This window comes from Octopus bimaculoides, chromosome 8, assembly GCF_001194135.2.
Source record: "Octopus bimaculoides isolate UCB-OBI-ISO-001 chromosome 8, ASM119413v2, whole genome shotgun sequence".
NCBI classification, from domain to species: domain Eukaryota; kingdom Metazoa; phylum Mollusca; class Cephalopoda; order Octopoda; family Octopodidae; genus Octopus; species Octopus bimaculoides.
Window position 1 is genome coordinate 91,958,005 of NC_068988.1, and position 18,139 is coordinate 91,976,143.

The 18,139-nt window shown below is 35.0% G+C and overlaps 1 protein-coding gene across 8 annotated transcripts in view; it reads right to left on the reverse strand.

Annotated features, from left to right (window-relative positions):
- The window catches only part of LOC106874579 (single-stranded DNA-binding protein 3), a 187,570-nt gene that overhangs the window by 32,036 nt on the left and 137,395 nt on the right, over nt 1-18,139 (reverse strand). For all 8 annotated transcript variants that reach the window (XM_052970264.1, XM_014922360.2, XM_014922359.2 and 5 more), the window contains 8 exons: nt 14,910-14,987; nt 13,570-13,627; nt 8,456-8,523; nt 6,952-7,046; nt 5,002-5,047; nt 4,313-4,348; nt 2,934-2,988; nt 2,551-2,615 (listed from right to left, as the gene is read on the reverse strand). In XM_052970264.1, the coding sequence (XP_052826224.1) occupies nt 2,551-2,615; nt 2,934-2,988; nt 4,313-4,348; nt 5,002-5,047; nt 6,952-7,046; nt 8,456-8,523; nt 13,570-13,627; nt 14,910-14,987 (501 nt within the window). The remainder of the gene's footprint in view (nt 1-2,550; nt 2,616-2,933; nt 2,989-4,312; nt 4,349-5,001; nt 5,048-6,951; nt 7,047-8,455; nt 8,524-13,569; nt 13,628-14,909; nt 14,988-18,139) is intronic.

The following is an 18,139-nucleotide window of genomic DNA, read 5'->3' on the forward strand; positions in this document are numbered from 1 at the left end:
AAAAAAAAAAAAAAAAAAACCTTTTCCGGAGAACAACAAACAAAAGCCAATAGATATAAGCTGGTTTCATGCAAGGTGAGAAAGAGGACAATTTAGTGTCTTTACTAATATCATACCAAACATGCTTTCAGTAATCATCTGCAATCAATTCCAGAGGATTCCACTGCACTATTTGTACTTTAAAAAGGATCACAGGCATTGGATTTAACAAGAATTGCTACTGAATGCTTATCTTTACAAAATGTCTCAAGTAATATAATTAATATGGATAACTTTCACCAAATTACTGGGACCAAATTAAACTGCTTGATTAGATATTTAAATTATTATTGTTATTTCGGTTACACTGACATTTCCAGGGAAACAGTCAGTCCTCAAATGACAAACAATATAAATCTTGTTATTGTTTTGGTAAAACTTTTGTTTAACCACGAAGATTAGGACAATTTAATAAATTCGACACATTCCAACTGATTTCACAAAAGTAGTAGTAGTAGTAGTCACAACAACAACAATAATAATAATTAACATTCAAAGTAATTTAACAGTAAGCAAACTAAATGAATAAATAAATATTGTCTAGAAATTCTAATAGTAAACAAGCAATAAAGTTTTAATAGCTGACAACAGAGTGGTTAGTGAAGAAGTCTAAAGAAGGCAGAGTAGCAGAATTAGATACAAGACCGTAGAACATTTACTACTGATGATGATGATGATGATGAAGACAATACAAACATTTAAAAAAAGAAAAGGGCTCCCTCCACTCTCTATAGGATTGGCAATTATTTTATCAATCCTGGGAGGGTGAAATGCCAATTTGACATCAATAATATCACAATGAATTTCAATGAATATAAGTGTGTGCACACACAGGTGCATACACAACCGTGTTGTTAACAATTTCACATCCACGTTTTCAATTGCTAACATTGATTTTAAGAATGTATTTTACAAATAAATTAAGTATTTTCTGATACCAACCCACCCTCACTAAAGTAGAGGTGACAGTGAAGTTAGTAATGACCCAATGTAACAGCTGCAGTCAAGTTTGAACTCCAGCTGCTCACATCATAACTACTTAGCCACCTTTACTTCTCATTAAAAAGCATGTGCGTGTGTGTGTGTGCGCGCGCGCACACACGTGTATACACAGATGCACACACTTATTATAAATAGAAAAGAGATAATACTGACAACCAATGTTTGAAATAATTACGGTGACAAAACTGAATAAATAATGGTGAATTATAGTTCATTTATTCTGCATTGAACTTAATTAGAATAATTCACTAACTGTAGATATATATATATATATATATATATATATATATACATATATATTATATTTAAGCAGTGTGTAAATGTTATGCTATTTTCTATCACAATAAGAAATATCCTATATAGAAATAATATCAATAGCTTTTTTAATACTGATACCTACCCAAAAATTTATAAGAACTGAATACAAGTGATTTAATTAGCACTTGGTATATAACTGGTAGTTATTTTATCAACTGCAGAATGATCAAACTTGGCTCCAGTGATTCAGAACATCAAGGGACATAACTACATAATTCAGAACATTGAGGGACAAAGACTAGATGATAATTCCCGACGTGGGTGCAAAGATATGAAACTGGAGAAAGGGATTAGTTGATACAATCAACCTTTAGTGTTTGAATAGTACTTTATCTTACAAATCTAGCAAGGATGAAAGGCTAAGTTAACCCTAGTGGGATTTGAAAGAGTCAGAACAAATATCACAAGTCTTGCTGTCCATTGCTCTAACAAATCTGCCAATCACTGCCACTGATGATGATGATGATGTTCATGATGATGATGATTTAGGCAGAATTGTTAGAGCATCAGACAAAACGCCATGTGGTATTTTGTTTGCCTCTTTAGATTAAGAGTTCATATTCAACTAAGTTCACCTTTGAACAATCTGAGTTGATAAAACGACCAGTACTAGGGTCACTGATTGCAACTGCTCTCTCCACTTCAGAAATGCTGGTTTTGTGCCTAAATCAGAAAACATGATAATAATAATCCTTTTTACTATAGGCAGAAGGCCTGAAATTTGGGAGGAAGGGATAAGTCGCTTACATTGACCCTGAAAGGATGAAGGGCAAAGTCAATCTCTGCAGACTTTGAACTCAGAATGTAAGGATGGATGAAATGCTTGTTAAGCATTTTGCCCAGTGTCCTTATGATTCTGCCAGCTCACTGCCTTAATAATATGAACAATAATAATTAATTAATTCATTAGTTAATTAACAATCATCACCTACAATCCAAGAAACAAACTTGGTTTGAGATATTGTAATTTCTTCTAAAGAGCTATGAAATTACAGAACAGAAATGTGATACTAAGGCAATGACAAAAACAAACAAAAAATCAAATTAATTATGCCTATGAATGAGAAGCTACAAATCAATTCATGCTCGATGCAGATTTATGAATTATATATATATATATATATACACACACACATGCACAGACCCAGTCTAAGACTGATTTGTAAGCTACATAAACATAGTTGGACTCACCCCTGCCATATTTGGCATACTAGCTTTCATCATGCCATACATGCCATCACCAGAACTCGTAGAATCTATAAATTGCAGAAAGAAAATTATCATTTCATTATTTGAAAACAAATGATTATTTTTTCTTCATTTTCTTTTTTCTTATTATACATCTATTCTTCTATTAGTTTTGCTGGGAGGATATATGATGGGTAGAAGAGGAACCTGTTGTTAGTTAATTTAACTATAATTTGTATATGTCTTACCCAGCAGTACAACAGAATAGCTGATCACGGTAATAGTTCAGTACTGTTACTCACAGTTACTGGACCTTCAATGATAACAAAGAGAATCAGAAAAAATAAATAAATCAATAAATGTCAAGGAAATGCAGTTGTCCCTACCTTGTGGACTTGGCATAATCGGCGTTCCTGGAGCCCCTCCTGTAGCAGGTGGACCCTTAAAATAGTTGGAAAAATACTTTATAGCCAGAATTTAAAATTGAAAAAAAAAAAAACAAGAATAGCAAACACTTCAAGTTTTATACCTTTCAACATGTATCACCATTTGCAAATATTTACAGACTTCACATAACATACTGATCTTCATTTGGTCAAGCCAAATAGCTTGATTTGCTAGAATTAGCAGCTAAACTACCCTCAATTCTTTAAAAGTAAAGGGGATACACTGGGTTAATGTAGTATTAGATACACAATACCTAAAAGAAGGATGTACAGTTATGACTAGAATATCTTTGGTAATAGGCTTGCTAAATCAGAGCTGGTTGCAGCTGAAGAACAACATTAATCTAATTCATTCAGTCTCTACAAATACTGCTTTTAACAGAAGCATGCATCAAAATATTTTCTGGAAACAGAACTTTAAACTTTTGAATAATTTCACTTTGGACTGATCACCAATGAAGATATTGGGAAGAGCTCAAAGTGGAAACTTAATACATGGCAAGCAGACAGCAGCAGAAATCTTCAGGAGAACTGTCAAGCAAGTGATTCAGCCTGTTACTTCCTGGCATGTTAAGGTAATCAGGTCCACCTAGGTCATGACTCCTGGGTTTTCTACTGTTTTCAAAATTGCAAACTTTATGAGGATTAAACCAGGAGCCTTCCCTGAACTGTGGCATCTATCACTCAGCCACAAAGACCACGAAAAGAACTCGCATAATAGATCTATTTCAAACTGGGTTTCCCTCCTGTTTAGCAGCTTGCAATACTCTCTTCCAGCTCCGGTTATTGTTTCTTTTTGTTTATAGTTACATTAAGCTCTCCTCAGCTGTCTCTGACAGACGTTTTCTTATCACTCTTTTCAGAAATGAAATGATTGATACTGAAGTATTCTATAATACCCTATTAATATCAGAAAGTATATAATCCTTTCTGTTAAATTGGGATCACAAAACAGTTATATGAAAAAAGACTAGAGAACGACCTTCAACCAAAACCAGACTGCTGTTTCGTACAAAAGTGAGGTTGTCAGAGATCAACTCAAACAACTATCTCATCTATAACATAATCATCTGTCCCCAATAGATTTTATAAATAAGCCCAAAGTTGCTCAAGGGAAACGAGGGGTTTCGCAATATTTGTTAATGTACAAAATGATTCTGCAGTGAATTTAATAACAGTATAATAGTCAGTCCCTAAATCCTCATTGCTTCACATACACAATGAACATCTTAAAAAGTAGGGAGAGGAACAAGAGACAAGTCGTATAACAAAAAGAAAAATTACAGCAATTTACAGAAGAAGCTGGGGAACAGACTTACATTATAACTGCCAGGTGATGCTGATGAATAATTTATCTAGAAAAATAAAGGATGGAAAAAATATTCAGGAAAATCAAGCTGAAGAAAACACAGCTTCTTATTTAAGTAACAATATTAGGATATACAATACCATCATATTTTTATAAACTGATCTGGAATTAATTAACATATATTATCAGACCATACAATTATCAAATGCACTTATCACATAACCAAAACAAAGTCAACACTCAAATAAAAAGAGTTATCATGTACCCAAACCTTAAAGTTAATAGTTAACAATATGTACCACAGGTATTACATAGATAGTGTATAATACAACACATAACTGGATGCTATGTTACACCTGGAAGTCCTGTAAATTTACACCTAAGACCAGTTAAAATGCATAAACTTGTTGTTGACTGTGTCACAGTATTTTGTTACAGTAATACTGTGTTACATATGACAGTCTTGTAACACTAGTACACCTGGTAATTCTATAACAGTGTTACACTTTGTAATTCTGGAAGAATACTTTCAACTTTGCAATAATAGGCCAGTGTTATAATTGTCAGTTCTTTGTGTTCGCATCATCAGTCCAACTCAGCAGATATTCTGTTCCTTCTGCTGTTTCAACTGTTATAAACAAATTAGTTAATTATATGTTGTAATTATCATTAAATAAAAAAGTAGAGAAAATAACTTACTGATGAAGATGTTGGGGGCCATGGTCTGTTTCCTTGTCCACCAGGCCTGAGAAAAAATAGAAAGAGAGAAGTGAACATTGTTACGTTAAAAGCCTTACATGGATCCCTTAAGTTATTTAAAAACAATACAAGAAGGGTAATTGTACTGCCTTAAAAGTAATTCAAAATTTAACAAGGTTTTCAAAGCAACACATTTAATAATGATTTCTATATTTTCTTATTTTTGGTCCGTTTTACATCTATTTTTCTACATTTGCATAGATTAGTTCCGTTGAGGCATGGTTCCACAGCCAGATACTAACCCATATCTGTTTTCCAAAATAAGGAGTCTCTAATTCCACAACATCATCATCGTTTAACGTCCGCCTTTCATGCTAGCATGGGTTGGCAATTTGACTGAGGACTGGCGAACCAAATAGCTACACCAGGCTCCAATCTGATCTGGCAGACTTTCTACAGCTGGATGCTTTTCCAAACGCCAACCACTCCAAGAGTGTAGTGGGTCCTTTTACATGCCACCGGCACAAAGGCCAGTCAGGCGGTACTGGCAACAGCCATACTCAAAATGGTGTATTTTACATGCCACCTACACGGGAGCCAGTCCAGCGGCACTGGCAACGACCTCGCTCGGATGTGTTTTCACATGCCACCAGCACAAGTGCCAGTAAAGCGACGCTGGTAACGATCACGCTCAGATGGTGCTCTTAACACTCCACTGGTACAGGTGCCATCTCGATTTCGATAACAAAACCCAGCGTAACATGATGATGTGTGTATGTTCTTGCACATATGCACACCTTAGTAAGAAGTGGATGGAGTAGAGATAGAAACCTAGTCTGAATACTTGAAACGGAATGGACTCTGTTAAAAGTACCCAAGAGCTTGATGATGGTGTTACGCTGGGAGACAGTTTAGGTCTACCACTGAAGCCCTTTTTGGTATATGCTATTGTGGTCTTCAAATTGATACTGAACTAAAAGGGTTCAGTGGCATAAGTTAAATGAAAAATAGTCTCAAGCAAAAATCAGGTCATCTCTCTATCTAAGGCATTTATATAATATCAACATTGGAAAAAGCTGATTAAGCTTCGTAAAGTTTACAAGCAAAAACATGGCTCAAAATTTATTGCCAAACTATAAACAAGCACTAAATATTCCTCTCAACCAATTCTATATAACTTTTCACATGTAATTAAGTTTCAAAATTTGCAATATCTTAACAATAAATTCTCCAAATTGGATTAGAATATGCATGGAACTCGACTGAACTGAAGAATATCATCCCCTTCCTCTTCATCATCATTTAACATCCGTTTTCCATGCTGGCATTGGTTGGACAGTTTGACTGGAGCTGGTGAAACTGGGAGTTGTACCTGGGTCCATTGTCTGTTCTTCAATTTCAGTATAGCCCGAAGATGATTTACATGGGCAGCATATTATATCTAATATCTCTGTGATGTCAAATAATTAAGGGACAAACAGAAGTTTCTTGTTTTTAGTGAAATAAGAAATAATCTGGAGCTGAAAACTATCCTAAAAGAATCAACTGAAATGTTGAACTGTTATATATACAGTAAGACAGCAAGTTCAAATTCAGCTGAAGGTGCATAATTAGTTAATTCAAAGAGAATGACACCTAATGCCTCTCTAGAGGACATTTTTGACAGGCTGCCCGACCACCACCACCACTCCATTTTCCTTTCTTTGTTTCTGAAACCCAGAGATATTAAAAGCAACTCTGACCTCAGAAACCTAACAATAGGGAACTTGGTAACCAAAGCCTGTTGTCTCCAGTGTCCAAATAAACTAAAATACTGATTGAAAAAGCCAGACAACTGAATTGCTTAGGTATATATGGGGATCGTGACATGCGCCTAATCACATGTGTTCACTGTGCATCTCCTTTTACAACGACTACAGGGAAAATTGATCAAAAACAATCTTTACTTACATGCTCATGGGTGGCATGGCACCAGGAGCTGTTGGACCCATACTGTTTGGAGGTGGACCTCTGATGCCACCGTAATTCTGTATTGTTTCATAGACCTAGAAAAATAACAACACAATTTCAACAAGTTATCATTGTTATTAATATCAGTCTAGTAAGGAGAGAAATACAAGTCCACACCATAAAGAAGAACAATGATAAAGCCCCTATTTTCATGTGTAAACTACTCACAACAACTGGGTAAAGTAATAAATCAACGTGCTTTTTTTTTTTTCCTTCAAATCTTCAGAACAAATTCAAAAACAATAAAATAATATCTGCTACTGATTAATTAGAAAATATTTTCAGCAGTGTTATCATAATCATAACTTCGAACCCAAAATCTCCAAGGACGTTTTGTGAAGAATGTGTATCTATACTGATAATTATAATTCACATTAAAATGTTAACGTCAGAGAAAATACTTATATTCCTGTTTTACAATTTTACCACATGCAAACTAAATATTTGCGTTTTGTATAGGTTATCCACCCTTGACCTGTAGACAATCCTTTCTACTGCAGGCACAAGGCCCAAAATTTGGGGGGAAGGGTAAATTTGGTTACATCAACCTCAGTACTTGACTGCTACTTAATTTATCGACCCCAAAAGGATGAAAGGCAAAGTCAGCCTCAGCGGAATTTGAACTCAGAACATAAAGACGGACAAAATGCCACTGAGCATTTTGTCCGGCATGCTACCGATTCTGCCAGCTCACTACCTTTTCTTATGTATTTAATAATAATATTTTATAAACTTAAAAGCTTATAAGCAATCACTGTGTATTGACCAAAGAAAGTAGTCTAATATTGGGGCATGCAAGCCCTTGACAGAAAAAAAGTGAGTTTTCCATATATGTTTATCCCTCCTTTTTTTCAGCAATAAAGTTTTAGACAATGCAGATTACTCCTTCCACAAGTTTTGTGTACATGGAAGATAAAGTAATGAAACAAGTTGTTGTTGATGCTATCCCGTTACATAAAGCAGGATTTGTTGTCATATGAGAAAGAAAACCTCATTGCTTTCAACAAGGATCTTCATCACCGAAGACAAAAATTACAAACAACTTCACATGGCCATGTCTCACACACATCAACATGACTTGATGGCATTTCATTAATTTCTGTAAGATCCCTATCAAGCCACACCTTCTTCTATCACTTCTTGTAGCTTTAAATCATCAAAGACCAAACAGTTTACATTTCACATTGGTGAAACCAAGCAGTGAATGTCACTGCTAATTAAAACGAGAATTAATTGAAGTAAATTAGCCACTTTGGTAAATGGTGACTATGAAAAAAGAAAGTTTAATTCAGCGTATATTTTACTACTCGTATTTTTGCTATATTTTACCTAGCTAAAATAAGTAGTGATGAAAACAGACAGCTATGGGTCCAATGATATAAGCAAAGAGAAATAATGGGTAACTGAAAACCAAAGAAAATGTTAAATAAAAGATGTTACTAACTGGGTTTATTGGGCCCTGCATTCTACCAGGATGGTTCATTCGCTGCATTGGACCAATTCCAGGATGACCTGTTGGAAGATAGGAAAAATAACGAACTGAGAGAAATAATGATGATGAGAGTAATGTTGTGGATATATTTATGATGAATATTGTCGGTGACACTGTTCTAATGTTATGCTGTTGACTGGAGTGGATGAAACAATGGTGCTTGTGGTGTGATTTTTCTTTTTTCAACAAGAAAGGAAGACAGAGTTGAAATTCAATGTTGATAAGACCCAATTAACCCTTTAGTATTCAGATTACCCTTTAAAATCTTATTTAATCATCAATAACATTAATATGCCAACTTGTTGTTTTTGTACGTACGTACGTACGTGCGTACATGTGGTGTGTCTACTTAATTCAAAAGAAGAAGAGTGGCAAAACGGGAGAGAGCAGGACAGAGAGAAAAAGAGAGAGAGAGTGAGTGGAGGTGGTATTTGCTTTGTGTTTTTAAATGGTTATCACATTGCAAGAAAAGTTGATACATTGATACATAGACACGTTGTTAAATCAAAGACAAATAATTACAGCAAATATTGGATTGTCACTTTCACTTTTCATTACCACACAAGGATAAAATTAACTCACAAGTGGCTGAATACTCCAAAGACATGCATACCATTAACATAGTTCTCAGAGAAATTCAGCCTCTCACATAATATGAGGCTGGCCCCTTTGAATTACAGCTACAACTCATTTTGGTCAGCTGAGTGAACTGGAGCAAGTGGTTGCAAGAAAACGAAAAAGGATCCTATATAGGGGCAGGAAGATCTTTTTAGTTATTAGGGTCACTATGGGAATTAATCCAGTCCCAACAGCGGCATTTGTGGGTCTCACAGATCTCGAGACCAAACCCCCAGATAAACACCAATGTGCAGGCTGTTGTTACGATGGAATAGCCATTATTTCGTCTTAGCTTTCACTACTTATACTAAACATGACATTTTTTGCTTTACGATATGGAACACTTCCTTTCCTTTCACTCTTTTTAAAAAATGGCACTCCATCGGGGTTACAATGATGAGGTTCCTGTTTATCTGATCAACAGAACAGTCTGCTCGTAAAATTAATGCACAAGTGGCTGAGTACTCTGCAGACATGCATACCATAACGTAATTCTCAGGGAGATTCAATCTCACACAAAAGTGACAAGGCTGGCCTCTTTGAATTACAGTTATAACTCATTTTTGCCAGCTGAGTGGACTGCAGCAAGGTGAAGTAGAGTACCTTGCTCAAGAACACAGCGCACCACAGGGCATCGTATTCATGACATTATGATCGTGGGCCAAATACCCCTAACCACTGAGCCATGCACCTTCTCTCTCTTACCGTAAAGAAAAGGAGTGAAGCAATAGAAACAGAGGCAGGAAAGCATCAGCCATTTACAATGACAATTAGGCTGAAATACAATCGATCTTTTCTAGCTTCTTTACTTTTAATAATGAAGAAGAGAGAAAGACATTTAGTCTTTCAGGTGTATACATTTTTATTCTGGGAGTTCTAGAATGATCAAGTGTTAGTTCTCTCTTCTTTCCCCCACCCCCAGTACTTATTTGCCTTTTTCCATAGTTCTTCATGTCTCTTAGTTGGTGGGGAAAGACCATGTCTTTTTTTTTTCAGGCAAGTTTAACGTTTTCTCTACACACTACAAACAAGCCCCACTCCATCCCTCCCCCCACCCCCAGTACAAAAACTAATGCAAATTTCGAATGGGGTATAGCTGTGAAAAGAGCCCAGAAAAATGGGTAATACCCCCTATAAAATGGGTTGGGGAGAATAGTGGCCAACAGGTGGCTACACGAAATTCAACTCAATACTTTAAAAAGTTTGTTATAGGCATGTATAAGATAAAATCTTATATAAACATAACTAACAGTTAGAAAAATAAAGAAGAGATGTTAAAAGTTTTTTTTTTAAAATTTAATTTTTGCAGACGATCGTTTCGAATGATAAGAAAAACATGGGAAATATTAAATTAATTATAATGATAATTAAATGAAATTGATTTAATTATGTATTACCATTCTCCTCAGTGCAAAAAGATTAAGAAAAACGTCAAAAAAGGTAATAACGAAAGAAAGTAAGAAGAAAAACAAAGATCTTATGTTGTATATATCAACCAGACATTTGTAAATAAATTGTGAAAGAGGGGGAAAAAAAGAGATATAGGAACATGCTAATGCAGTGTCTTTTCTTGTCCCACCATTATATCCCACTTGATGTAATTTGGTTAAAACCTTTAGCATTTAAACTGGCCATATCCAGTCCAAATATTCTACCTGTTTTATGTTCAAACCAACCAGATCTGGCATCTCACACCTACCCTACATTGTCATTCTAAAAATAAACAAGCAATATAGCATGTTCCTATATCTCTTTTTTTCCCCCCTTTCACAATTTATTTACAAATATCTGGTTGATATATATGACATAAGACCTCTGTTTTCCTTCTAACTTTCTTTTGTTATTACCTTTTTTGATGTTTTTCTTAATCTTTTTGCACCGAGGAGAATGGTAATACATAATTAAGAGGATGATACCAATAAACTGTTCACAGTCTGTCTACCCTATGTGAAAACCCTCTCCGACAAGATACAAAAGATATGTGGCCCATATGACATCAGGACAGTATTCAAGAGTAATACAACACTTCACAAATATCTTCTTTGAGTAAAACCACTAATAGAAGAGAGTATGCCCAAAAACTGCATGTATTCCATCCCATGCAGCTGTGGTAGGTTATACAAAGGCGAAACATGTCCCCCCTCAAAATAAGGGTAGAGGAACATCGCAAAGCTGTGACATGAAGAGATATGGATAAATCAGGTATAGCTAATCATGTATGGAAAAATGACGACCACCTCCCCCTGTGGGATGAAGTTAAAATAATAGACAGAGAACACCACTGGAAAATATGGAAACTAAAAGAAGCAGCACATATGCTAGGACACAACCACTTCCTAAGCAAACAGAGTGCAGATTGAATAGCATATGGGAACCGGTCTTAAGGAGGGATAGGAAAATATTAGATTTATAAGCCCTAAAACTCACTCCATAATTGCTCACAGGCATATGGTATAGTGGTTAAGAGCGTGGACTACTAAACCCAAGATTCTGAGTTCGATTCCAAGCAGTTACTTGAATAATAATAATAACATTGAAAAATACTTTAGGCTTGAGAACCCAGGTTCGAAATTTCCCCAAGACACCTGATGAAAGCTGGAGGGTATATTAGCTGAAACTTTGTGTTAACAACAAACAAGATGAGGACAAATATCCGTCAAATGTAAATAATGTTGAAAATGTTAAAAATGTCTGTTCTTGTCTCACCAGTATATCACACTTGATGTAGTTTGGTTTAACCCTTTAGCATTTCAACTGGCCAAATCCGGCCCAAATATTCTACCTGTTTTATGTTCAAACCAACCAGATCTGGCATCTCACACCTACCCTACAATGTCATTCTAAGGATAAACAACCACATCATCAAACCTTCAAAGCAAGGAGATTCTTTATGGTTAATTTGTAATAGTACTAGTTGGACCTGGGGAAAATTCATGGAAAGCATGAAAAATGTAAGCTTCTGTAATGTAGAAAGAAGTGTAAAACTGATCCAACCAAAATATCTCAGTTATGCAAACGTTTGTACATATTCAAAGAACCTTCTTGGTTTAGTGGTATGGAACGGTCTTCTGGTATTCTTTTATTCTTTTACTTGTTTCAGTCATCTGACAGTGGCCATGCTGGAGCACCGCCCTTTAGTCAAAGAAATCAACTCCTGGACTTAGTCCCTGTAAGCCTTGTGCTTATTCTATCAGTCTCTTTTGCCGAACAACTCAGTTATGGGGGTGCAAACACACCAGCATCAGCTGTCAAGCAATTGTTGTTGTGGGGGCAAACACAGACACGAACACACACGCATAAATATATGTGTGTGTGTGTGTGTGTGTGTGTGAGAGAGAAAATATAAGTTCATGTAGAACAATTTGTGTTAACAAACAAGATGAGGTCAAATGTAAATAACATACACAATTCCTCATCTCTTAAATATAGAACTGTATTAACATTTTCAGTTAGAACATGGTGTACAACAGGCATGTGAAGCTCCTGGCTTTAAAGCCATGCCCCACTATCTTGTCTTCAATACTGAAAATTAATATTAATATTTCATTCTTTGAGGCTAAGAGTAATATGAAGTGAAGAAGACGCTGTCAAATAGGCCGAAAACATTGATTTAAGACCGACATTTTCACCTGTAGATTGATGTATGACCAGCTATGCAACTTAGTGAACAGATATCTGCAACAAAACAGCCACAAGTTATCTAATACAACAGTGGCAGAGGGAGCAGTTAGCCAGCCTCTCATAGAAAATGATACTCAGCAGATAATGATGGTTGTACAAATTTCTTCAGGTTCACAAAGTTCCAGAAGCTGCTCCTTTAAACAACTACTGTTCTCTATTTCATTTGAATATTTTGATAAAGTCAGTGAGGAATAGCATAACTCTTTTACAGGGTTTTAGTTAATGGACTATGGCCATGCTGGTTTATCGTTCATGACTGTGATATCTTGGAATCGATTAGGTAGCTATGGCACCAGTGAAAACTTCACTTTCAAGAGAAAACCATCAGTGGTTACAACAGTTTCCATTACAAAGAGAAGAGAAATATTTCTTTCATTCTAATTACAAATTAATCCTTTAACCACAAAATAAATTTCATCATTATTCCAGTAATGGTGTTAAATGTCTAACAAAAATTAGAATTGATATTTTCTGCAAGTCACATTGCCTCAATAAACTTGACATATCTTAACACAAGATAGACTAGTGTATAAAACTGCTTTTCACAGTTAAGAGTAGTGAAATTTTGAGTGGATATATCTGATTTCTGCTGTAAATGGGTTAATTAAACAACATTCAATATTTATACACAACTGCTCTTTGGCCATTCAGTTGGCACACTGGCACTTTACCAACCTATCAAATATATCAGAATCCCTTTTACTTTATATACACCTAGAAATCATCAAAACAACAAAACAGAAATGTGTCTTTAATAAGAAGTTTACCTGGCCTTGGGTCCATACTGTTTGGCATTGACATCTGCCCAGCAGCTCCCCCTGGAGGCTACAATCATAAACACAAAAATATTTACAACATCTAATTACGCAACAGAACAGTCAGAAATACATATTCTTATATTCTTATAAATCTTACAATTGCTTCACATTCTGTTTGTAGCAAACACTTTTGAAATATAGAAAGGTATGACCACCACCACCACCACCACCACCACCACCACCATCTATCATCCGTTTTCTATGCTGGCACAGATTGGATGATTTGACAGGAGCTGGCTAGCCAGATGACTGCACTGAGCTTCACTGCCCGTTTTGGTGTGGGGGGGGGCTCCCTAATGTCAACTACCTAAAAGAGCAGAGCATCAAGCTAAAATATTGATAAGCTAACCATAACAACTATGTATTTATTATACAGTTAATATCTATTAGTTATATAATGTACAATACATATCAACATAAAATAATGCCCTCCTACTCTATTTTCAGCTATGTGAGCTTTTTAATCAAATTCCAGGATATTCTGTCATGTGTGTTATTAATCTAAACACATTATTTCACTTGCATCACTCATAGTTGTCACTCATAATTAAATGGTTATTATTTAGTTTGCTGCAGCTATGAAAATGTTCAGATTTGCAAAATCATCAAACCCATGCTTGTATGGACAAATACAAATTATCCAATTGCTTTTAGGCACACATTTCTCATGGAATAAAAGGTTTAAAAAGTAATTTAAGCTCTATTGCCAGGCTTTCAAGCCAGTTTCTATATAATTACTTCATGTTTAATGTCATCAAATCTCATTAAACAATAAAAAAGGAGAGGCATAGTAAAAGGCTTTTCAATATGGCAGCCACATCTCCCTAAACTCTGTCATCCTTCAAACAGAAACCATATCTCATTATCTAAAATGAAAGTCAACACATGTCCTAAAGTGTGCTGACATTGTATAATAAGTAATATATATCAATACATTGCTATATACATGTGTGTATGTGCATGTTCAATGCATGTCATGCCACTGTACAATACATCATATTTATATGGGTGTATATGTTGTATACAATAATGTAGCAATGCATGATAATATGTCATAGATTTTCATAGTTAGAACCAAGTTTTGTAGAACCTGAGGTAACATAAATTACTGATAATTTCTTATATAGCTGAAGAATATGATTCCCAAAAATTATGATAGCTGTGATACTGATAATGGTGAGATACCTTTAAACTCCACACTGGATAGTAAGATTTTCAAGATGGTCCAGTAATATCTATCAGCAAAACCTGACAAGCTCAGAGAAGATATGGACATGAAATAAACTTACATTAAAATCTACTTGATTTGGCATCCGAACTGGTCCAGGGGCACGTGGTCCACCTGGAAATCTGGGTGACATGAAGGGCTGGAAACAAAAGAGACATTCATTAAACAAAGGAGACATTCATTGGTCATTGAAAAACATTCATATAGACTGAGAAGCCAAAAAATTACCGAAAAATATAAATATATTTTTTTAGTTTTAATGAAGGCCACAGTAGTAAACGATTAACATTATATCAATTAGTTGTTATTGATACTAGTTATCAGTTTTTACTAATTAGTAAACATATATCTCTTGATCTTCCAATAATCCTAATATACTCATTATGTTCACTAATTGTTATATAGGCTTTTTATCAAGTTTCCACACTAAAATCAGTCTTCATATTAACTGGTGTTATTTTCCTAATTAATCCAGATAGTTATAAATATCAATATTACGGAAAGTAAAACAGTTGCACAAATAAATTCAGACTCCCCCGCTATTTTTCAATGCCAAAAGTCTGACTTGAAAAGCTACAAAAGAGATGGCATAGAGAAAAAAATGTATGGAGTAATAATAACATTTGCATTGTATGAATTAAATTAATAAAGAGTGGAATATTTTAAGGCCATAAATGGGAATTAAAAATATAAAGGGTTTTGATGTGTCCAGAAGAATTTCTAAACTTTCCAATGTCACTCCAGAACTTCAACTAATAGCAAAATAGTCTGTCATAGGATTCTCAATAAGTTTTCCAATGAGATAAATTACCTTAATTTGCAAAATCAATTAATGAAGAAACATAAATGTATTTGAAAGTTAAGCAGACATGCTACTGGCTAAAGCATTCAACACAACCTATACTCGAGAAAAGTGTCAACTCAAGTGTTTAGTGGCTTTAAAACCATTAGGCTTTGGCCATGCTGGAGCACTGCCAAGATTTTAGAAACTATGAACATCTTGCAGTAATGTAAGAAATTCTAATATTGAATGGAAATTATATAAAGTCAGAAGGATCATTTTAATTCATTTGAGAAATTTTTTTTTTTTTTAAAGTTCAAAAACAAAATTTAGTAAACATGATGAACTGGTGTTTTAATACAAGGCAGCAGAATAAAACAAAACCAAAAACAAAAAAAAATTTAAAACAAAAAATAAACAGCTCTCAATCCACATTGACAGTTGTAAGAACAAGCATATAGGTATTTTCAGTAATCATGCAGAGAACATTCCAACATCACTTACCAAACTTCATCTGTATGTACAGATGGGGCAAATTAAAAGTAAAGTAAAACAAAAGAATACTATGGAAACTATGATTTGTGTTACATCTCAACCATATTGAATTAGAGAAAGTTTAGAAACTAGAGAGAGATTTCACATACACATTCATTGGTCTTTAGCAGAAGTGAGAGAGAGAGGGGGAGAGGGAGAGATATACAGGTGATAATTATGTTGATGACATCTACCTGGCTTTCTTGTCATAATAAGTGTCTTCTAAGTAGACTAACATGACCTTCATTTCTGTTTAGTCAAAGGGGAAAACTGATCAACCAACTAGTTACTTATCTTCCATTCTTATCTTTCTCAGAACATAAAAGAAATGGGTAGAAACCTATCTCCCACATGAGTAATGGTGGGTTTGGTTATATTTCTGTTTGTCAATGATTAACTCTCAATGTTCTTACATCAAGCTCAATAGATCACAGCTGGAACCAAGTAAATGTAGAAGTATAACTTAATATTTTGACCCAATATAATTGAAGTATGTAGTCCATTTCTACTGGATGACTTCTACTAATTTCTACTTGTCCAAATATAGCAACATGAACTTGTTATACTAGTCTTTATATTTCAAAACGGCCTTGATAAAGTAAGTCATGAGGTATGTTTACAGAAGAGAGCCCATGTAAAGGTTTATGAATTCACTTTTAAAAACCAAAATTCTCAACTTATCAACATCGGTTTTTAAAGATGACAAAGGAAAGCACAAAATGTAAAACTGAAGTTGCTGATAATTACAATTAAGTGATATTTTAAAACTGGACTATATTCAATACAAATAATTCAGAATTTTGGGCCAGAATCGAAGTCAGATTCTTCGTTGAAGATTAGATGATGCAAATATGTACATGGAAGAGATAAATGAAGTCATTGCTGCTATATTATTTGGGTTAGTGAAACAACAGAAATAGCCAAAAGTAGAAGAAATTAGAAGGACATGTCAATCACAGAAAAACAAGGTTTTATTTGCAGTTTTGATTCAAGGGACAGAAATAAAAATTAACTTTAGTGCAACAAATATAACAATTCTTCAATGGGGGGAATAGTCGTCTCAATTAATTAACTTTTGAAAAACAATTTAGGTTATATAGAGGTGGAATCTATCAGGAATTGTCTGTCTTTCGAAGGAGATAAAAAAAACAATACTAATATGAACAAAAAGTTTTTAGCAGACAACAGCAAATAAATATGAATACGGGTAATTAATATTAGACAGTGGATAACTTAATGAATTTGAGATGGTTCATAAAGTACTCCACTAATCCCCTTCCAACTTTCCTACTTCAATTTGTCTAATTGGGAAACAGAGAATTAAGATAATTTCAATATCACCTGGTAAGAGTGTACAATGTAGAGCTGACTGACGGCTAGTTAGCACGCTAAGATACGTGAACAAAAAGCATAAACATGTTCAGCAGATCCCATTTGTGACTAAATTACAAACAATAAAACCCTAACAAAAAGTCAGCTGGAGGTGGGTGCAGTACAGAGATGGTAAAGTATCACCAAAAGATATAGGGCAAATTGAGGAGAACAATTTAAATCTCTCACCAATCAGCTGGATAAAGGATGCTGCATGCTGAGACCCCTTCAGTCACGAATGACCATGGGACTGCACCTAGAAAATTACCCTTCGTGGCACAAGTCCAGGCAAGGTTGTTTATGGAAGACCGGCAGTCGCCCATGCATACCGGTCTCCCCTCTCCACGCCACCAGTGTTATCGAAGGGAAAGGCAAAGGCCGATACAGTTTGGCACCTGTGACATCGCAACTCATTTCTACAGCCGAGTGAACTGGAGCAATGTGAAATAAAGTGTCTTGCTCAAGAACACAACACGGGATTCGAACTCACAACCTTGCGATCGTAAGCTCAATGCTCTAACCACTGAGCCATGCGCCTTCACAAGGATGTGCATATTAGGTGACAATATAGAGTGCCATGCCAACAGGTGTCGAGGTTATATAAA